General features: G+C 42.8%; 1 protein-coding gene across 1 annotated transcript in view; it reads right to left on the bottom strand.

Moving 5' to 3' along the window:
- Window positions 1–1,396: 1,396 nt before the first annotated feature.
- COL6A1 (collagen type VI alpha 1 chain) overlaps window positions 1,397–23,491 on the bottom strand; it is a 91,945-nt gene continuing 69,850 nt past the window's right edge. Inside the window, exons 27-36 of the mRNA XM_086956235.1 lie at window positions 21,376–21,441; window positions 16,114–16,149; window positions 15,343–15,379; window positions 14,760–14,768; window positions 13,468–13,601; window positions 11,940–12,049; window positions 9,115–9,301; window positions 7,915–8,089; window positions 7,208–7,237; window positions 1,397–4,086 (exon numbers count right to left, since the gene is read on the bottom strand). Coding sequence (XP_086812361.1) covers window positions 3,476–4,086; window positions 7,208–7,237; window positions 7,915–8,089; window positions 9,115–9,301; window positions 11,940–12,049; window positions 13,468–13,601; window positions 14,760–14,768; window positions 15,343–15,379; window positions 16,114–16,149; window positions 21,376–21,441 — 1,395 coding nt within the window. The 3' untranslated portion in view covers window positions 1,397–3,475. The remainder of the gene's footprint in view (window positions 4,087–7,207; window positions 7,238–7,914; window positions 8,090–9,114; window positions 9,302–11,939; window positions 12,050–13,467; window positions 13,602–14,759; window positions 14,769–15,342; window positions 15,380–16,113; window positions 16,150–21,375; window positions 21,442–23,491) is intronic.

The following is a 23,491-nucleotide window of genomic DNA, read 5'->3' as shown; positions in this document are numbered from 1 at the left end:
CAGAAAAGGATCACAAATATATCCAGGACTGAGAACCCTATGTGCAGAGGAGAGGGGCCTCTGTGAAGTTTTAGAGGTTGCCCATGAGTTCCCCATGACTGTGGCCAGGCTGGTGAACCCTGTGCTGCGGAGGAGACAGCCACAATGAATTGGATGCCATCACCTGTAGATGAGAGCAGTTTAAGACTCCTGTGTGCAGAGGAGATGGCCCTCTGTGAAGTTTGGCCTGTTCCCTGTGACTGAGACCAAGTTAGTGGCCCTGTGCTGCTGAGAAGGGGACCACCGGGAAATGCTGGCTGTTCCCTGTGGCAAATGATACGTTGATGACCCCCGTGTCTTATGGTGAGGCGGTGCTATGAAGACAAGGCTGTTGCCAATGGATGGTTATGATATGCCACTTCGTGAGTAACCATTAGAGGGGGGAACTACTGCGAATCCAGGAGAAACACTTACCAGGCCTAACATCAAAGTGGATCCTCCAGAGACAGAGGAGGCCACTGTGTGATTGGAGAAGAGATGATGAGAGGATGTGGGCCCTGAGATTTGGGAGGCCAGACCTTCCGAAGGAGCATCCCGGCCCTCCCGGGACTGCTGGCTGCCAATGGGTCTGGTAAGACTGTTTCAAGCTTGTGGAAACTTGGCACTTGCAACTCCTGAGAGCTGCTATCAAACTCTTAAGGCAAAGCTGAGACTTCGGGGCGTGTTGGACTAGAGTGCGCAGCATCATGGAGTTACCGCCAGTACATAGTGGGGACCCACCAATACTAGAAGACCGAGGGGCTCGGGATTCTGTCCAGGAGAGCCCTAGCACACTTAAATAAAGAAGGGTGTGGGGATCATTTTGTATGTCATACATGCTTTACCTGAGAGGTTTAAAAAGTAAGTCTTTTAATTTTGGCTGTAATTTAGTTTAACATGTATTCTTTATCCTCCTTTTTTTTTTAAAGAAATAAACTGTTTTTGATCAGCTATAGATACATTTTCTTTTACAGTACATCTTCTTAAATAAGTTAGAGGTAGATCTAGAATTCTCCTATAGTTCATCTTATAATTGAATTTGCTGGCTCCAAGTATTTATATTTTGCCCTCTGTTAACCTTAGTCTCATTGAATTTCATATTTGGCTCCTTTGATTCTAATTTTCAACCAGTATTTTCTACTTATTGTTGTTATATTGCATTGTCCATTTTAAAAAGTGAACACTTTTTTTGCTTCAAGTTAGAAAAGGAATAGTGTTTGTGTGTATATGAGATTGTGTGTGTGCACGAGTGTGTGTCTAGGGATATGAGTGACTGTAAAGTACTGTGAAAACAACCTGCATGATAGATGCTAATGTTCATTCTCAACTCTGCACCTCCTAAAGTAGAACTCAAGGAAAAACACACAAAGCTTAGCTGTGGAAGGAACTCTTTTATTGACAAATGGATGAAGGAAACATGGTTCAGTCAAAAAAAAAAATACAAACCCTGCATGATTCTGGATTACCAAAGAACCTAGAAATACCATTGATAAAGCACCTCATTCAGTAATTAAAAGCACCATTAGTTCTGGTCCTGGGACCTTTCCTCAGATTATACCAGAACAAATAACCCCTCAAGGAATTGTGAGTGGAACTCTCTGATCACACAGGACGAGTTGATCTCATGGGTGGAAAGTTCTACAATATGAGCAATGGAATATGCGGACTGTCGACCGGGAGCAGCAGGAAAATCATGAGTCCCCCAGGAAGGGGAAGTGCCATCTGGGACCAATAATATTGACATTATCAATAAGACATTCATCTGGGGACGGGATACAGGGAGAGCACCATTTGTAACTATAAATTGTCATGGCCTGCTATGGCTAACCTGCATCCATTACAGCTAGACCTGCTGCCTTGTATCTTCAAATCCTTTTGAGTTGTAATGCTTACTCAGAGTGCATTAGCACCCGACTCTTTTCAACTATGCAGCAACATTCAATCAAAATAGACCCCTATATCCTACACATAATGATGCATGTCCTTAACTGCCCCAATTATAAGGACTAAAAGTGGCCACCTCCCACTTACACTCTTCACAGACAGTGCTCATGAGAAGGCCTACCATTTCTACTTAACTTTCATTGGACCTCCCTGGTTGGTCCCTCTTCACCTGCTTTATGTCAATCAACAACTCAGCTAGTTAGTTCTTCTTTACAGCCAGGACCAGGGCTCTTTCCTTCAAATCGAATTGTCAGTGGTTGGTAGCTTTCCCGCTTCGATCTCATTTCACTCATAGCTTCATATTCACAGGAGTTGCCGGTCTTGCTTTAATCTACCCTTTCATAGTCCTCCACTAGAATTTCACTTGCCCAGTGTTCATCTACATGGTGTTTTCTTCTTAAGAGTTGAAATCACCTGTGGCAATGAGAAACAAGCCTCAGGATGTTCCAGTCTCTTGAGGTGTCTGTTGAAAGATGAACAGACCATGCAGACACTTAGAGTGTTTGTGAACTCAAATCATTGTTTGAAGCCCTACATAGTAGACGAAAGCAGAGCTTTCAAGGGGATGGGGCGACCAGGTATAAATTTAATTCCATAACAACGTCTAGTTTTAGACATCTTTTTTATTCACGAAAGTTTGATAAAGCACCCCGACAAAAATGGAAATCGGCTGCAAGAAAAAAAATTCCCATTTTCAGACAAAAACAGAAGAAAAACTATCCCTCCCCCAACAAGAAAATGGGAGCTTCCTTTACACACCAATAGAAGTTTTGACCCACCTATGGATAAAAAACAGCAAATTCAGAACATAAGCTGAAGTACATGCTCTCCTCCAAGCTTGGCCAACAATTAATTCATATGGAAGCTGAAGAGAGAGAAAAAAGCCTTACACTTCCTGTTCCCTATTATCATTTGCTACCCTCCACTGACTGCACAATTTGGTGAGATTGTGCTTGAATAGACAAGCCATTGCTTAGTTTCTGCCCCAGAGTATCCTGGTTTTCAGATCCCCTTGTTCTAAGTCCAACTTACTAGGCGTTCTATTTACAAGATGGCTGAGAACCTCATTAGAGATAAGATGTGGCATCTTATTCCCACACTTTCATATAACAGCACCATCACATCTAAGGAGGAGAATCCTGAATATTGCTGATAACACAAAAGCATCAAAAGACTAAATCAGGGAAGCTGAATTCTAGCTCAGAGGAATACTTTCACACTCTGGTGGGTGCTTCTTCAGGGAGGAAAGAATGGACACTGAAAAACACTCATGCTATGACTGCTGGATTACTTAATATGGGACAAGGGATACAGAGGGTCAGCCTTGATAGAATGCATTACTCGCTCACCCATGCTTCTTTTACGCACAAGGAGAGGGATTTTTCTCATTCAGAAGGGTTGCACTATTCCCACAGTCCATGTAATTATTTGGGTTGTCAATGGATATGGAAAGTGTGCTCAAACAATATAGGTGAACAGTTGAGATTGCCACTTTGGGGCTCATTCCAGCTCCTCAGTCAAGTGAAATCTTTCTGGAGATTGTTTGATAGAACACCCCTCTTAGCAGGGAGGGGTAGTCTGCCACTCGGAAGAGATGGCGCTCCCCATAAACAATATCATAGTCTGTGGTCTTCCCTGTGATCAGGACACGTAGGTTGGCTTCATTGGTCTGGCTGCCCACAGCTAGCACATAGATTTCAAGGCCTGCCTGTCTGGCATCTTGCACAGTTCTCTCGAGTATGCTCTGGGTCACCCCTTGGGAGTTCCCATCCGAAAAGATCAACACTTTTTTCTTGGCTCCAGCCCGAGGGCTCTGGCGGTACATGCGGATAACCTGCTGAAGAGCTGCGTTGACATCAGTGGCATCATTGATGAATGCCATGCTATCAATGGCATTGGAAATCAGGGTATAGTTGGACAGGAACTGTGCTTCCACCTGCTGCTGGGTCCGTCCACTGTACTGGATAATAGAGATACGTACTGCATCATCTGCAGTCTTTCCTGCTGCCAGGAACCTCTCTGCCATGCGCTTCACAAACTTCTTAGTGGTTTCAAAGTTGCGACTCCCAACACTGGTGGAGCTGTCCACAAGGAGGGTGATGTCAGCAGGTGATGCAAATGCGACTAGGGAGAAAATAGAATGTTAGTTTTAATTAAAATGTGAAATATGAAGTATGAAAAAACAGTGACACAAATAGGAAGAATAGTCACGCATGGTCATAGGTACAAAGGTTTATAATACACTCCTCAATCGTCTTTCACAGCAAAACAATAGGACCTTGAGTTTGACTGAGAAAGAAGACAGAACTGTGGAAATATACTACAGGAGGACATTATGTGGAGATGGATGGTCCGGAGATAAGATTATCACCTTTAAACTATAGTAGGGCATTTGTTTTTTGTTTGATTGCCAGTACACGGAAGAGATATCAAAGGATCACCACTGCAAGAGTAGCAAAGAGTCCTGGCTGATCAGAGAGAAAACAGAGCTGAGGGGGAGACATAGAAAGATGTTCAATATTTTAGAAGAGCTCAGTAATGATGATCTTATGATATTAATTCCCCCAAAAATCTAACCAACAAAAAACACATGAACAATAATGATTTTAGTGTAATGGAGCCCTATAGAAATTCTTAAATAATGATTAAATGTTAATTCTTATTTTAACCAAAGACACTTGTACAGGTGTCACCGGAGTAAACCCTGCGCTCCAAAATGCCTGCCATGTTGCGGGCCATATTGGAGTGTTGCAATCTCTCCTCTGCCACTCACCCACCGATGTCCTCCTAGCTTGATGTAATCAGTAGTAAAATACCATTAAAATGGAAATTTCATTTTGGTAGACAAAACAATTGGGGGAAAAAACATTGGTACCAAAATATTGGTAACAAAAGTATCAGGAAGAGAATAGATAGCTAATAAGGATTAAGGGGCAAGGGTTGAATTAGGGAAAGGAGAAAAGGGAACAGGTGGTAAAATGCAAAGGGTAGATGGGAACAGTGTCTTCCCCCCTAGTCAAAAAGTAAAAAGAAAATGAAGAGTTGGAGTGTAAATAAAACATATAGTAGTAACAAAATAGCACATCTAGGGGTCGATTCCGATTCTGGAAAAAGCGCTCCGATTAGCCGTATGGAGCGTTTTCCCCGTACGAATCATACCCTGCAACGTCCCACATACGTACGACGAAGTAGGATTCGTACCAGGAGCCGGACTCCGTACGAATCATACAAAGACCGTACGACTTGAATCTCCGCACGAATCTCCCTCGGAACGCTGTACTGCTTTTTCCGACCCGGCAAGTACGATTCGTGTCGGGTACGCACCGTACGACCCTTTTCCTACGGGAGCTGAAAACAGCCGTAAAAGCAGAGTTCGCCACGAAACAGGTACAGAATTGCCCCCCCCCCCCGGTACGGCGCGTACCCCCCATGATCGCAGGGGTATGGTGTGTACCCCTGCGATCATGGGGGATACGCGCCGTACCCCGCGATCTTGGGGTGTACGCACCGTACCCCATGTTCACTGGGTGTACGGTGCGTACACCCTGCAATCGCGGGGTAGGGTGCGTATCCCCCATGATCGCAGGGATACGCGCCGTACCCCTGCGATAATGGGGGCTACGCGCTGTACGGTGTGTATGTGATTGTGCGCTTTTCCGTACGAATCGCCCTTACCTGACGTGGACCGTACGAATCGCGTCCTGATTCCCCAGTCCGGATCGTACTCGTCGGGTCGTACGGCATGTGTACGAGTTGTACGGTTCATGGTTTCAGCCTTGCAATACGTACGGATCGTGACGATTCGGACGTATTCACAAAATACGGATCGTACTACGTGACTCGGACGGACGGGTACGATTCGTACGGAGAGGGCTCCGGATACGAATCGTACGGACAGTTTTTTACCAGGATCGGAATCGACCCCTTAATGTCAGAATAAAATAAAATGTAATAATCCAACAATGAAAAACAACTCTACAGGGAATCTCTCTATTAATTACGTTGAGATTTATATCCAAAGTAAAAATGAGAGAGAAAAAAATCATATGAAACCGTAAGCACTGACTGCTGTAGAGGGAGGCGAGCTGCACATTAGCTATAATCCAGAGGATCCAATATGGAAGGACAGAAGGCTCGTCAAGGATGACCAGGAAGTTAGACATTCACATACTGAAGGATGGTAGTGTGACATATTGAAGGTTGGTATGATCCTATCAATAGCAAGATGATACAATCTGCATGGATTACTTTGAGAAAGATAGTGAGGACTCAAAGAGACCCTGGAAATGAACATGGCCTGGGAGGATTACTTATAGGTGGGTGCGGTCTTTTGTATAGGCAGGCCATGATACAGAGCCTAAAGGATCACACATCCAAGTATGACAGAGTGAATTTGATAGCAAGTAGAAAACAAACTTTAGCGGTTCAAGCATAGAAGGGCAGGTGGTTGATAACTTTTAGAAAGACAGAGAAACATGCAATTGCAAAGCAAATAGGTCTTGCCTTACAATGGCATTACTCGACCTTTTGACTTTGTCAATGTTTTCTGCTAGTGCTGTTCCACAGAAAGAAAACAATGTTTGTTTGCTGGTACAGAACAGCATCAACAAAAACAAGCCAGTGCAGCATATACATGCTTGTGCCTCACCACACATGCTCACATATCACGCGTTATAACGGAGTGGACATTGTTTCCATTTGTAACTTTAATTTACAACTCCAAATGATGGGTGCAAATCTTAGAACAGTAAATTTAAATGATGTGTTCAAAGGACATTAAAGAAAAAAAGAGTAGCCTATAACAAAGCTTCCCCCAGGAATCTAAAACAAAAATTAATCTACATTGCTTCTTGTTTACTAGTGAGGCTGTCATGTGGTGGAAGAATGTTTGAATGAAAAAGGTCATTGGCATGTGAAACATTTCATATGACAACCATCTTTTTTAAGTATATGGCTTTCTCTTAATATGCATAGTCAACAACCTTGCTTGATGAACACCACACTAAGCATTACAAAGCATAACAAATATACATTTTACCTATCATTATTGAAATTGGAAGAGATATTACTTTTGACAAACAAAACTTCAGTATAATCATTGATGATCAAGAAGCATGCAGACTACAAATTGAGTTACTCTGGCACCTGAGTAAATCAATGATAGTGCGAATCTTGGAAGGGTATATCACTCAGACTGTGATGCATATGTCACCCAATCAAAGGTACAGGAAGGGGGAATACTTACTTGGACAGGTGTAGTCTGGGCATTTCTTGTCTGTGAAAACAATATTAATATGTTAGAAAAGAAGGTAGCAGCCTGAGCCATGAGACAATTGAAACAAGAGTACCCTTTAAGCCCCTCTGTGTCAGGAAGGACTTTAAACCTCGAGTCTGCTGTCTTTTGCCAGATATGTTCTAACCCTTCTCTCTTCACGTGGCATATGTGAAGTCATATGACCACTCTAGGCCTTTCTGTCTGTGGTGTGATGTGTTGTAGTTTGTTCTGCCTGGCGTGAGGTGTTCTGTGGTTCCTTCTGTCTGTGGTATGAAGTTCTCTATACCTTTTATCTGCAACCTGAACCAAAGGCTGTGTGCTGCTTTCTGTGGTATTCCCCCCTGCTGCTGTTGAAGCTTTTGCAGCACCCCACTCTCCTAGTCCATGGTGTAAGGTTGTATCACATCTTCTGTCTAAGTTGTGATGTTTAATCGTCTGTTTTGGTTATGATTAGACACTTAGCAAATTCTAACCCCACTTTGCCTGTTCAAATCCTGTCACTCCTTTTAAGACTAGAAACCCTGTTTAGATGACTCCACTGCAAATCCCCACTTTTGGCTATAACAACACCCACAGTTCTTTCCAGTACCTGGGCTTCTAGTTCTTAGAAGCCCTCAAAACTTCCTGTATCTCCTAGGATCCCTCTTAGAAACCACTCACCTGCCCCAGTCTCTTACCTTTGCAGATATGAGCAGTAACATTCTCCAGGAATCCATCCTCGAGGAGCTCAGCATAATTATCCTTCTGCAGTGAAATCCCTTGGTTGTACGCTGTGCCACCACAAGCAATCTGGTCCAACTGCTCTGGGTTTGGAGGTGCCCGGAAAATATCACCTACTCCCAGGGAGACCACCTGTGATGAACAAAACCAACACATGGATGTCAGGTATATTGCAGGGGTGCAATGAGCTTCTTTTAACAGACTGTGATGTCTGACAAGGTAGACATGTACAACATGTCAGTAGTGAAAGAGATGTTCAGATAATACACTGTAATCTTTGTAGAAAAGTAAACACTGTAACAATATGTCTCCCGACCTCTGAGAATGCCTACCACACTGGCACAACGATCAGAGTCACTGTCATATCCCTTATCGATGATTATCTATCCCTCAATGGTGATTGCCCACATCCATATCTGTGTACAAGACTGATTTCCTTCATTCTGGTCAGAAGTCTAAAGGGTGTGTTTACAGAACAGTGACCTTGGTTTCTGTTTGGTTACTGGATAGGGGCCTGTTTCCTTGCTTGGTTACTGGATACGAATATTACAGACAAATTGGTTTATTGATATCAGCCTTACTATTTGCTTAGTTATTAGTTAGGCATAATGTGTCCCTGAATACTGTTATTTTCTTGATTACTAGCAAGGAATTTTGCTATCAACTTGGTTTCTGCATATGTACATCGCTGTTAGGTTGTTGCCTGGATACACACCTGCTGCTAGTTTGGTTGCTGGTACAGCGTTTCATTCAAATTGATTAAACAACATGGGCCTTGTTGCAGGCTTTACCATGGGTGGGAGTTGTGCTGCTGGCTAGAACGCTAATGGTAGTGGATTCTGTTGTATGAAAGCCCTGAATATGTGTCTGCTTGTCTCTTGCACATTCGGGATATGCCATGCTTCCATTTTGTTGCATGACAAGTACTCTGCTTTAGGTTAGGACAGTCTGGATATTCCTGTCAATCTCACATGGATTCTGAATATTAAGCTTATCTGTAGGTTGTGCTTAGAGATAATTGATTTGTCTAGCACATCCAAGTAGCACGCACCACAAATGTATTGGGTCTTGAAATAGTTTGCAATAGTCTGACTGGTTCCACAATTCTATGTGCAAGGTACCATGTATCGAACTCTGGGTATGTCACCGCCTCTTACCTGAGTGTTGATTTCACAAAGGGATGAGAGAGGTGTGAGATCTCTCAGGGTATCTGAGCGCCCATCAGTCAGCACCAGTGCCACTCTCTTCTCAGAAGAGAAACGCTTCAAAAGGTTCTCCTTTGTAAACAAGAGTGCCTCTCCAGTCCATGTTCCTCCTGCAATCCACCCAAGGTTCTTCACAGCTCTGTGGACACAATCGTATAAGGAGAGGACCTGAGTCAGCATAGTCCATATGCATACGCAAGCAGACTCTATAGATACCTATAGCAAAAGGCCAGCTATCCACAGCATCTCTACAGTCATATCACATTACTACACAACATCTCTGGGAGACAGCCGTACTCAACATTACACAGTCACATTGCATCCCTAAACATGATCTCTACAGCCAAAATTCAGCCTTACACAACATCTCTACATCTACATCACAACCATCCATTCAACCATAGACCATTTCCTAAAGCCTCAACTACCACCAGCAACTTTAAAGTCCAAATATAGCCACATCAGAGTGAGAAATCATCAAACATCATCTTTAAGACCTAACCCTGAACTTTTCGATCACATCACGACATTAAGCCCATCTATGGTCATTTCCAAGCCACAAATAACCTATTTTATTTATCCCATATTATATATTTTCTACATATAATCTCACCATCCTGGCTTGGGATGCATTGAAGAAGGCTTTGAAGGAATAAAAGAAATTGGTTGTCTCTGCAAACCTTGATTTCTACACCAGTTACATTTTGGGGTCTACACATTTAGCCAATGAGAAGCTCCAAACTGTAAGGGAATTCCCCTCCAATGAATGTGAGTAAATACAATCGAAAATACCCAGGAGTTGGTGAATCAGTTGTCTAACGTCTTTGAAGTTAGGATCTCTACCATCCTTCAATCACTTGGGGGCATATTTACAAGGGCTTTATCTCTGCTATTTTTGGCTTAAAAGCCAAAAAACTGAGATAAAAATATCGCCCTATTTACAAGAGGGTGCTAACATGCTTAATCGCATGTTAGCACGCTTTTTCCCAACGCCTCCCTTTGCATCTCTACTGAGATGTAAAGTGGGCATCACTAGGCGTTCCCCGGATGGACTACCTTGCAAATATCCCTGATGTTCACATTGCGATATTTACAAGGCAGCCCAAAGGATTTTAGCACACGTTAGATTTTGGCGAAAACTGCGGTTTTCGCCAAAAACTAACGTCTAATAAAATCCAGACTTACCTATGCTTTACATAGAGGGTGGATTATGCTGATACGACCACAGCAAGGTTATCAGCATTTTGCAGGGAACATAGCTGGAAAACCAGCGATGTTCCCTGCAAAACAGCGATAACCTCGCTATCTCTGGAATTTTTATCGCCCTGGAGAAAGGCGTTGTTAATAACGCGCTACCAAGGCGATACATCCCAGAGATAGCCTGCGATAAAAAATGAATCACTAAGCATGGCCAGCGATAATTATCGCTGGCCGTTGATAATATGCCCCTAACTTCCTCTAGTGAACTCTTGTCACCTGGAGAGGCTGATGCAGCTGTCATGCCCAGCCTGGTAGGTCAGGAGGGCAAGGAGGTGCCTTCTACATTAGATAATACAGACCAGTACATTTCTGTACCATTGAGAGCATCTGTTCTTGGACAAATTGATTTAGATTGTCTCCTTAGTAAAATCTAATTCACTTTTAGATCCTCTTCTTTCTCTCCATCGGAAAGCAGCAATTGAGGTTCTCGGACCTGCCTTACTGGAGGTCTGCAACAGCTCCTAAATTAATGGTCATGTTCCAGAGGCTTCTAGAAAAGTGCTGAGAGTGCCTATGTTAAAATAAACTTGTGCTGACCCCTCACTACTGTTTAATTTTCAGCTGATATAACTGTTACCATTTGCTGCCAAGAGCCTGGAGAAACATGTCAATCAACTCTAATCTGAGATGTTGGCAAAGGGGCAAATCTTAGGTTTGTCACAGTCAATGGTTCGACCACTACACATTACAGAGAGTTCCAGGTTAGCCATGGTAGATGACCTTCAAATGCTGCTGGACAAAGCTGAGTCTTCAGTCCTTGTGCTATTAGGTCTGACCACTGCTTTTGATATGGTATTGCATACTATGTTACTTGCCAGGCTGCAAAACATTGGTAGTGGAGTCAGGGCCGTAGAGAGATGTAGATCTTATTTACTGGTTAAGTCACATTCAGTATATCTACCTCCATTTATGTCAGAATGTAAGACATTGCCCCAAGATATGCCACAGGGGTCAGCATTTACCCCAAAAGTTTTCAATATTTACATACGCCAGCCGGTGAAACTAGTAAAATAATTTTGCCTCTGATGTATGAATTATGCTGATGATACCCAACTTATCAACACATTGGAAAGATTGGGTGCTGACCCTATTGAACTATTCCATTAGTGTATGGCGGTGGTCTCAGATTGGTTGCAATAAAACTTGCTTAAGTTTAATTCAGAAAAAAGTGAGGTGCTTATAATGAACATTCTTGCATTCTGAGCCATTTGCAGTCGAACTTCTGGTCTATTCTGGCTGCCCCGGCTAATATGGTCAAATATTTTGGGATATATCAAGAGCCAAATCTTTCTTTAGCTGGGAAGGCTCATATTTGTAGACCGCCCCTCATTAGTTACAATATCAATTGCCCTGCATTTTATATGACCATGTCACAGCTCTCAAATAATCCCACTAAATTCTCCAGGGCATTTTTAAAGTCATGCCACCTGGACATAAGAGGTAACTCTTACATATGTGCCTCAGTACAGTGCCAAATACTCTCGCAAGAAGTTGTGTTTCACTTTGTGCACACTTACTCTTTCAGCTGGCCAATGGTTTGGATATTAGGATCACCCATGGCCACAGTTTCCTGAGTATTGTCGTGGCTGTACTGAACAACTCCAACACGTGATTCCTTGGAGTCAAACTGCAAGAAAAGAGTAGAAGTTAGAAATGTTTGTAGCCAACAAAGAGAAGACATGATAAGCATATGCACTGCCTACTGATTCCCAGGCATTAGACATCAGCCCCCACACCAGAACTATTTTGAAGGCTACTCAAGCTTTTCTACACAATGAGATCTCATTAGTGGCTTTTTTCTATCTGCTGCATGCAGCCATCCATCCATCCATCCATCCATCCATCCAGCAACTGACCAATCCATTTATCAAATCCATTCATCAACTGACCAAAACACAACTTCCAAACATGCATCCAACCACACATTCAGTTTTGAAAACCACTGCATAGCCTGCCCCATCTACTCACTGATTCCCTTTGTTTGTCACCAGGGGGATGCCTGTGGGCCAGACTCTGTAGGCAGTTAATGTGCAATACTTAATGTCTCATGTCATTGAAATAATAGTATACCATGCTTCCCCATCTGTCATGGTCTACAGTCACCATGCGATGGACCTAATCTCAGCGGAACAAATGGGGGAGTATGACTGTGTTGTTGGTCTGTTTCATGCAATGGTTATTCTAGGAAGGGCTCTTACGAAAAACATACAACAATAATCAACATAAAGTAGAAATGTACATACATTGTCACAATTCCTAACACACATCCAATATGGCCACTTAACAATAATAACTCCACAGCATCTTTATTATAAATAACCTTTATTAAACAGAACATTCTAACCATATCCCCATCACCCTCATGCGCATAACACAGTACGTTGTAAGCAAAGTGCTGCCAACTCAACAGCACTCCCTGCACACCACATAAAGTACAACTTAGAGCCATAAAGAAAACGTCAGCTTAAACATGTCAGGCCTTTAGGCTCAGAGTCCCGAATCATAACTATTTATCTGCCTAGCGGTGCTATCGAGAAAGAAACTGCATATATCAGGTAATGAGCACCAGATGACTCACCTCAATGAAAAATGGCAACGTCCATTGGCACGATAATTCATACACATAACACACTATAAAGTTTTTATCAGGATAAAACTCATTGTTCTTTCACATTTACCACCACAAACCATATTCTAGTAAACTCAAACAACCACATAACAAATCTCTTAAATTCAAGGTTTAAGCCTCCTGAAACACCTGACCTGTACAGCCCAGGCCTCCATGGACACCTAGGCTCTGTCCTTGGTCCTGATCTCTGGAGGTGTATGTGAAACTGTGTGTCCCCATTTATATTTTTATCTGATATGTGTCTCTACTAGGAATCCATTGGTATGCCTTGATTACTAAAATGGTAGGTGGCACTCTTGTCGTGTTTTTTCCTGTTTCATTTTAATTGGCCCTTTTTCTTGTAGGCCAGCCTCCTTATTTGTTATTGTGGGAGCAAAGGGAATGTTAAAGTCATCATGTTCTCCATAAGGGCTTACCTTGACATGCTCATCTCTGCTGAGCCGGTCAATAACCTTGATGATGAAATCTTTGGCGATCTGGAAGTTGGTGAGACCGATACTTTCTGAGCTGTCCACCACAAACAGGACATCTATTGGCCCACAGGTACACTCTGTGTTTAGAAGACAAAACCAATTTTTAGATGAGGCACCCCTTGCTCTGTTACTGACATGGCTCCCAAGATCCGGACCTCAGACAACTTGCAAACGATGTCAGCTGATAGCGAGTATGTACTCTTAAAATAATCCTCAGCATTTTTCTGTTAATTTTGACCACACTAACTCTATCAATTCCATCAACTTCGGGCGAATCAACTTACCTGGTGTCTCTGGGCCTGGAATTACTGGGTCTCCAATTTCTGGATCCAGTAATTTCAGGCCCCAGAAACACCATGCCTGTGCATGGTCCTCTGGGGGCTAAGGGCAGCATTTGCATCTTGCCTCCAACGGCCCTGCAATATGAGAGAACATACAGATGTTCCTCCGGCTCTCACCTCACCTGCACTGCCCTGACCACAGCCTAGTCACCCATACCAATGGTCTTAACGGTGCCCCTCACCCATTTGCCATCATTTTTAAAGATAGCAAATGGGTGTGTATTTGGATACGTTATAACCCCGAGAAGGAGGAAAACACATAGGATCCGATTCACAAAGGTAAACTGAGACGAATGTCTAACTTTATGACTTTCGGTATAAGGTTAGACTTTTGTCTCAGTTTAACTTAAGTTTTACTCTCAGTAAAACTTGGGACCAAAACTTAAGTTAAACTGAGACAAAAATCTAAATGTACTACTTGTAAATGCCCTTTGTGAATACCAAAAGTTGTAAATTTAAACTTTCGTCTCAGTTTACCTTTGTGAATTGGGCCCATAGATCTGTTAATCTCTGGTCCACATGCTACTACTCATTCTGGGAACATAATCCATGTATTTGAGTGTAGGGGTACAGGTTGAAATTTGAGATTTCAGCCACTGAATCCCCACACCTAAATACAGGGAACTCATAATGAGAACGAGAGAGGAAAATGGTGCAGGGAGCAAAGTACTCACCACAGAAAGAGGAAACAGGCCAAGGGCAGGTGTACTTACTACAAATTGCAAATAGATCATGGGACAGAGTTCTCCAAAAAGGTTCAGCTAACATAACATGGGATGGGTTTCTCATGTCAGAAGAACAGAGAAAGCACTTACCAGAGAAAGTGAAAATTGATAAAATAGTTCACATCAGAGAAGGGGAACTCACCATCGAAGATTAGAATAAGTTACTCACCGCAGCAAGCTAGAAAAAAAAGTAATATGTCAAACTCCCAAAGCAAACACAATACTGAAGTTATCTAAACATTTGATATTTCACATTAAAGGTTCTTCACTGGGCTCACAAGTTGTTTTTATCAAATACTAAATGTACATGCACTTTCTATAATGTGCCAATGTCTGGACAAGACAAAGAAAACAGTGGAGGTGACTTGCATCAAAGTGAGAGCAAACATAACATTGGCGTGCTCTGTACTGCAGACAGAACAGAACAGGTAATAGTGGTGTGATGCAGCCATGGGGCAGTTAATAGAGGTTCTTGCATTAGAGAAGTAGAGTTACAGGCAATGGATGTGATCTGTAATACAGGGGAAACGGGGACATGTACTTGAGGTGCCCTGTGGCACTAGGAGTATGAGGCCAATAACAATGATGGCTACCAGTCTTGTTCTGCACACCATTTTCAGACTTGTCTGCCCTCTCTCTATGTAGACCAGCACCATTACTTTCCATCCACACACAATTATGGCAGACTAGTGGAGTTAAAGGAATGTCATCATTCCCATGAATAAACTATTTTGAAAAAATAGTTCACTTACAGCACATCCTCATGATGATGTCCAGGATTTCACAATCCTAAAATAAAGGATGCATTAATTGCAGATGCTCTATCAATAGCAGTTTGGAAAGACATGCCACAGAAAATACCCCACCATGTGATGTAGTGAGAAAGCAGAGAAAGAGCCTTACGGCTGAAGAGAAAAAATACCAAAGAGAAGGTCTGAGAAGGGCTTTAGGACAGAAAGACTTGGCGAGATGGCTGACAAAGGATTATCTGGGAAGAGATCATAGAAACAGAATATGCAGTAGAAAATATCAAAGATAGAATTTAGTTAACAGATCAACATAACCCAGAAGCCAAAGGAGTCATATGGAGAGCTGCGGTCACCAGGCCGTCCTACACAACATTAGTGGCCCTGACATCTCAACTAAGCAGGTGTGCTGCTTTTTGAGTCAGCAAGGCAAAGACCTGAGAGAAAGACAGTAAGAAGATTAAGACTTGAGAGAGAAGACTAGGAGAGGAAGGCTGGAGAGAGGAGATCAGGAGATTAGGACTAAAACTGGAGTGACCAGAAAATGAAATCAGCTCGCAAGGAGAAAACCAGAAAACTAAAGCTCAAGTGTCATGGCCGGAAGACAGTACAGTTTAGGATAATTAAGTCAAAATCCAGAACACGAGAGCAGGAATAAAAAGACTCGAAGATGAAAGCCAGAGAAAGCCAGCCAGAAGAAGATAGACAAATAGAAGAGAAACCCAGAAGAGAAGGTGGAAGTTCTAGACCAGACACCAGACAAAATGGACTACTTACATCTGGTCCTGGTGGTCCTGGTGGTCCTTGGCTACCCTAGAAATCAGATGTATTCACAGAGAATAGTATTAGATGACTATTAGATTGCCTAATCTTGTTAATGCACCCACATGGGGTCTACAAGACAAGTTAGCCTACTGGAGTGCGTGTCATCAACTGATCTCTGTGCTGCCACAAAAGAGATGTTTTCTGTAAGCTGTATGCCAGACAATCTCTTTCAAACTGGAGACTCTTTCACTGTTTGCAGAGCCTTTGCCTACCAAGACAAATGCTGAGTGCCGAGACCTCACTTTCTAAGTCAAGAGGCATTTATTCTCCGCAGCTCTCATTCTGACCTTACATCCTAGCACATGGTTAGTGCCTGAACCTCATTCTGTGATGTATGCCCACTGTTTCGGCCTTATTGTGCTTCGGTTAGTGACCTAGTCATAGGCTCAAGACTCACTGTGTCTTTTTTTGGGGAACAAGCCCCCTCACCAATCTGTCCTCATCAGTGAACACCTCTTTGTCTCCCCCTACCATAAATAATGTATATTTAAGCTGCCCAGGGATAATCCACTCTTAATAGGTGGGAACATTCCAACTGCCTTGGTGTCATTCTGCCCTGGTAGAAGAAATAGCCACCTCATATGAATTAACCCGGTTGGCCAAGAGGCCCTGTCTGAATTTTACTCTTCCTTACCAAGGGAAGAACTGTTGGCCAATATTCACTATGACACATCAAAGAAAGAAAATGAATGACCTACTAGTTTAACACTGAAATCTAAATGAGGACCAATGTCTTACTGTGCGATGGGGCCATCAAGAAAGGTAGTTGCTTGGTGTTTGTTGTAATGTGTGTGTTTAACACCTCGGAGAAGACATACTAAAGACTACACAGCCCAGCTCTGTTTGAAAAACAGCAGTGTTGAGCTAACAATCAAAAATAGCACACCACCATGTTTACAAAGTTTAGCATGCCAATGATGTCATTGTTGATGCTTACACAAATAACATAATGCTTATGTAACACTAAACAGGGTTTTGTGTTGGCCAATGGTGAACAGGCAGAATAGTTGACACATATTGGCAATTGCTGTGAGCCTTGTATCTGAGACTACTGTCAAGCACACTTAATTCATGCACATGAATGTCCAGGGTCAAATTGTGAACTATATGTGTAGCATGTGATAATATAAAATTTTCTGCATGGAAAAATCATCTGATGTGCATATTCACATTGCTATAAGTTAGGATCATTCACTGATAGGGTTCAGGGTAACACTAATTCACGCTACTCTGCGTGATTTTAGTAGGTATAACACTGCTTTGAACTCTTATGGATGTTTATGCTATTGCCACCAAGTCAACTCCACTTTGGATGGATTATCAAGGTTTTCGCCCTGTGCGAGACAATGCTTTTTACAACTGCAGTTGTGTTGACTTTCGGCAGATAAATTCTTTTGCGCATATACATTGATCAACTCTAATGCTTGCATCATTTAATCAACACTTAGTTACACTTAGCATTACATAGTGTCACTCTGCTTCTCATGAGCACCCATATAAAACTTATGTAAACTTGGGGCCTTGTTTGAATTGTGCTGGGAATACTTTTCTTTACTGATAGACTTTGCTCTCCTGTAGTCTTTAGCCTTTCCTCATTTTTGAAGTCCCAAGATGCTAGATGAATGTTCGGTGGTGGACCATGAATGATGCCAGAAGAGAACCTGTATTCACCCCCCAGCTCCTAGCCTGGCCACATATCTGCAAGAGGTGCTTCTGACAATGGGAGATGTGATCTCTTTACTCCGGGAAGACGCTTTCCAGCTTGACTAAAGGTAATGCATTATGCTTTATTTCCAGCTATAGACCGGCAAGAGCATGAGTGAACAGACTGGGTTATGTTACCTAAGATGACATTGCGTATCAGGGAGCAAATAGAATGTGCAAACTCCAGTGGGATGTTTTGCAAATGGTAGAAGTAACTCTGTCCGCCACAGAGAAATACGCATTGAATTATGAGGCTGCTAGAAGTGAATTGAAGAAGGATTATTTGCCCCACTGCATAATCCCCATAAAAGGAATACACAAAGCAATACATATCTCAGTTCCTGTTCAGAGACAAAACTTTTTTTGGTTTCATTTGTAGCAGCCCCTGTAATCTTGTGGGACATATTTCTGGTGTGATGACCTCATGTCATAGTCATCCTGCCATACCGTCTCTCATAAATTGGATTAAGTGCAGAATGGCTCTCACAGAAGGCTGAAACCCCCAAAAAAGCAGATTCCGAACAGCAAAGTTAAAGTGGCAGCTGTCACTCTGTGCAGGCACCTACTATGACTGCCATCTAGAGCACCAAACACATGGAGCCCAATGGACATCATCATTCAAATGCAGAGGGACATGCAAAATCACACACACATACAGGTGACCTTTATGTCTCAGACGCTATGGAAACAAAGGACATCCATGACGAAAGACTGAACAAACTATATATATGACGGGACCTGCTAGGCCATCCTTCTGTATAAGTGCAGGCCTCTCCAATTATAGCCTAATTTACAGGCTATCCTAGCTTGGGCCAAGACTGTAGGAGGCAATTTCACAAGGAGTGTTTCACATAAGGTGCTCCCTTGACATTGGAACCAGCTTTAATGTCTTATGTAGAAAAAGCAAATATGACTGCTGTGCTCACAGTGGAAGAACTCCCAGACCTGCCCATACATTGAAGGGCAATGCAGCCTTTTATTTTAAATATTCGCGATCAACCTGAGGCCACCAATTCTGAAGTTTTTGAGCATTTATTCTCCTTAGTTTTGATAATTCAAGAAGACATTCATGAATCAATTGGACATGTCTTTTAAAAGGAAGCACCGCATTAGTAAATAACAGAATTGCAGAACCAAGTCTTAGTCCTGAAGAGAATCCCGGATGATTTCAATATTTGGGTGGTCCAGTCTGGGGAGTACAGGGCCCAAGCCTTCCTTGCCTTCCAAGGATAGGGCAGCATTGCTTCAACAAAACATGCTAATGAATTTCGTTCCAATAGAGAAATGGTTTGCTCTGATATGAGTAAAGCATTCTTCAACCCTGAACATAATGCACTTTCTTATGGGGTAGACGTTCCCTTGACTGAACTGATGGACCTGAAACTGAGCTGTTCTGTTCAAACTCAAGCAAATGTTATCTTTAACAGGCATGAGGACTGCAAGATGCTGCTAATTATCATATTGCACATCAGGGTGTAACAGTAGAACACAGCATTACATGAATGCTAATAATACTGGTGTTTTAAAGGCCCCAGAGTGGGACCCTTATGATAGTCCAATGGACTTATAGAGACAGGATATGAAGAATCGCAAGGTGCTGTGATAGTCATAGACAGAGACGTGTTCGGAAAAAGTTATTAGATTTCTATAGCAAACTCAGTGATCTGAATGCATCATGTCTGTGATATAACTGGAAACCCTCTTGAGGCTGTAAGAAATAAACCCTGTATTGGAGGCAGCAGTAAATATCCATTATTCTGGTATATGTGAAGAGCATCATGTTCCATTGCTGACGTGGTAGCTAGTTTGCTTGTGTTGATGAAGAATATAGCCTGTGAAAGCGGTCTGTATCGGTTCACTGTTGGTTTATGAGAGAAGCAGGATTTCCATATTTGGTAACTGCCTGAGTCTGCTGGCGTGGATGCACAGGATGTGGAGTTTGTGAGAATTCAAACAAAGCTTGATTCCAACAAAAACAGTTTACAGAATTTACCGTGGGTCGTACAGCAGACGACTAGAACAATACACCCATTCCTGAAGCATCACACCCTCATAGACTAGGCAATGTACACCTAATTTGGAACTCCAATGCCACACTCTCCCAGATCCCAAATCCTATAAAAGCACACCCTGCTTACACCCATCTGGGATTTTAGAGTCTGGGAAAAGTAACTTTACTTGCAGTTCTAGAAGGTAGATTTATTCCCCAGTTTTGCAGTAGCAACCAGTTCTGGAATTTCCAAGTTTCCAAGTTATTTCACTTTGCTCATTTGAGACTGCAATACTTCCTTGGCTTGGGTTTAGGAGAACTGTGGGGTAAGTTCTAATCCTTCCCACATATTCCCACAAACTTCTCTGGCCTGGTTCTTAACATCCTAAAACTCTGCCTCTGATATCTTCACACCTTATCCTTGAAGTCTTCCAGGGCTGACACTCATGTGTTCACACTTTAACATATTGCTTCACTTGCCCTAATATGTTGACACACACCGCTCATAGTCTCCCACCTTGCACCTAATGTCATTCTACACTCCGACATATGTCTAGGTGCCCATCCTCTCAAAATGAACACCTTGCCTGTAAGTTCCTTCAAATCAATCCACAGTACCCCTACTCCATTCCTAAGGCATACCTCACTTAATATGTCAAATACTGCCTCATAAGTTAGACCATTTTTCTCTGATATCTTTTCCTCTGTTAATGATTCCAACATGGAAAAGGTGTGGTGCAGCGGTCAGAGAGTCTGACTACGGAGCACGGGGGTTCACAGTTCGATCCCCGGCAACGGCAGCAGGTCAGACCAGCACCATGTGACTTTGGGCAATAGTTCGCTTAATCTTCATGATGGCCCCTAGTGCTTTGACGCCCTTGGGCAATTGTTTGTGCTTTGCAAATAATGGGTTTACATTTTGTTTTTTACAGTGTCACTGCAATCTTATCTCTAAAATAAGATCCTTGTCTATTCTACCCTGCAAACCTGCCCCTAAAGCCCTTCGGCCCTACACATTTACTGTGCTCAAGTTGCTCTTCAGCCTTCCTTCCTAACACCCTCCTTCTTCTTCACCTCGAATCCCAGACTTCTGAAACAATTGTATCACACCACTAGTCACCTGAGCTAATTTAAAGCTTTCTAACTTGCTGATGAAGCATACAACCTGCTGTTAACACTTTACTACTGTGTTTCATAAAGTCTTCTTACTTTGCCAAAACACTCTGCTGACCTCTTCCTTAAACACATTCTGCCTTCTATTGAAGTTACCCAATTTGCTTCTCAAGTCTTCCAGGCTTATTCCATGAAACCAACTGCTTGAAGCTATTCTATTTTTTTTCATAAAGTTCATATCTACACCCTCACTCCCCTACCCTTTCTGTAAAAAGTTCTCATAATTTGCTCTCAAAATCTTCAATTCTACCCATGATACCGACTCTCTATCAAGGACTAGATGATGCATTATGGTTTATACATGTTCTTTGTTCGTTTAGGGGGGTCACACAGGGTTGATTACTTACCGGGGGCCCTTCAATGCCTCTGTGGCCCTTGGCTCCCTTTGCTCCTTGGGTTCCAGGGATACGGTTCTGAAAGAGAAGCACAGGCAGTTACATTTCGGACTCCACAGAAGTAAATCAAACTGTATGGAGTAAGTGCATTCAAGCCTATCCAACTGTTTCTCTCTCACAATTCAGAATTCCAGTGTGACAACCGGTGTTCTAAGGCACCACTGCAGTCAGGGGTTACTGGGCTCCATTTGCATCAATTGGTGCTGTTCCCCACTGAAGTTCTTGGTCAACAGTACTACTGGTCCGCAGACTGGAAAATCAAGTGCCCCTCTCCAGCACTTGACTCTCACAAGCTTACTCAAGAAGGTGAGGTGGGTTAGACATTCAGAATACAGTTTGCAAGGTGATGCCTGCTAATAAGATCAATATCCAGTGGGTGCTTTAATTTATAAAAGAAAAACAACTTCTATACACACAACAAAATATGATACCCATAAAACTAAGATACACATTGAAAGCCAAAATTCTTCAGGACCATCTGGAACACAAACAGTATTATTGTGTCTTGCTGCCAAGCACTATACAGAACAGTTAGCATTGCATTTTATAGACCACATTGCATTAGGTTACTCTTCAATGATAGAGCAATGACATTAATACCTGCATTGCAGTAATGTGGCTTCAGCAGTTGATATGAAATTAAATGTTCCTGGTCCATACACTGTTGCACCACCCAAAGCAACAGATGTGCCCACCCTTCCTTGGTGAGGACACTGCTTTGGTGGTGCCATGGGCCTGGTTGAGGGTGCGTGGTCTCTTTGTACAGTTACTGGAATCACACTCCCACCAGTCCAGAAGCAACTGGTCTAGTTATAGGAGGGAAGTGGCTAGCCATGGTGTCAGTCCACCTTGATGTCCTCAGAAGACACTAACAGCACCTGTACCACAGAGCTCACTGTCGCAGTGTAGAGTTTTCCTGTATGTTCACTGTGTGACGAGTGAGTGAAGAGGGCCTTCTGCTCTTCTCCCTGGTCTCTTGAAACCTACCTGGCCCAATCTCAAGAGAGCAATTTTATGCAATTCCAGATGAGGCGGCCCTGACCACAACCCAGCAGAAAGAGAGGGCATTAACCGCGCAAAAAGAGCCTAAGCTGAACGTAGATATTCAGGCTTCTACAAGGAGGAGTGAGGGGCACGCGAAGCTGGAAGTCCAGCAGAACATATACCAGCTTGGCTCACATTAAACACAATGGCTAAACCAGTTGAGCTACTTGCCCTCAAAACTGATATCCCAGATATGACAGACCCAAAATGAACTCAGGTAAGGGATACCACGCAGGCTTTACCAGGAGGGAGCTGGTTGGCAATTCCTTCTAAGGGGTACAGAGGTGCAGATGCCCCTGAGTATAGATTAATGCGGCCACCACTCCCAGTCTACCACAACTGTGGTAGCATGAGTAGTAGACACTCTCTGTAAAAGAAAGGTGTACTGTCCATGCCCCTTGACCTCAGAGCCAAACTCTAGGGTCTCCATTCATATAAACAGGGAGGCTTGTGGTGGACACATGATTGTAATGTTCACTGTGGTAGAGATCAAGAAAACCTACAACAAATTTCCAGTGGCTTGCCAGAAGTTCAGCATAACACAGAGAAGTACGTTCTCTAGAGCTCTGCAGAGGACTATCCATCCAAACATAACCAGGGCAGAAACATTTAAGGAGCTATAGTGTCTGCTGAGTTATCTGAATTAATGTTCAAGTAAACCCTTAACAAATACACCACTCACTGACATACTCACTGTGAGGCATAACCACAGCAGGCAAACACTGCCAGGCCATCTCATCTGATTTTCATATCTACTGCACCACTACAGACTTTACAAGGTGCTCAGTGTTTCCCTTTCCTCCATTTCCTAGGGGATCTCATTGAGTGAGCGTGTAGGAATACCCTACTTTTGAATATTGTTTTCAGTTCTGCACACCCAACTCTGTTGTGATAACCTCTTTATGCGCTGCATGTGTACAGTGGTAAGGTCATAGATTTATATAACGATAGGGCACAGTGTCTTGCAGATCCTTGAAATCAATAAAATGAGTACCACTATCAGCACAATCAGAGCTATTATTTA

Source organism: Lissotriton vulgaris, chromosome 2_1, assembly GCF_964263255.1.
Source record: "Lissotriton vulgaris chromosome 2_1, aLisVul1.2, whole genome shotgun sequence".
NCBI classification, from domain to species: Eukaryota; Metazoa; Chordata; class Amphibia; order Caudata; family Salamandridae; genus Lissotriton; species Lissotriton vulgaris.
The sequence above is the reverse complement of the archived record's forward strand: the minus strand, read 5'-3'. Positions and strand labels throughout refer to the sequence as shown.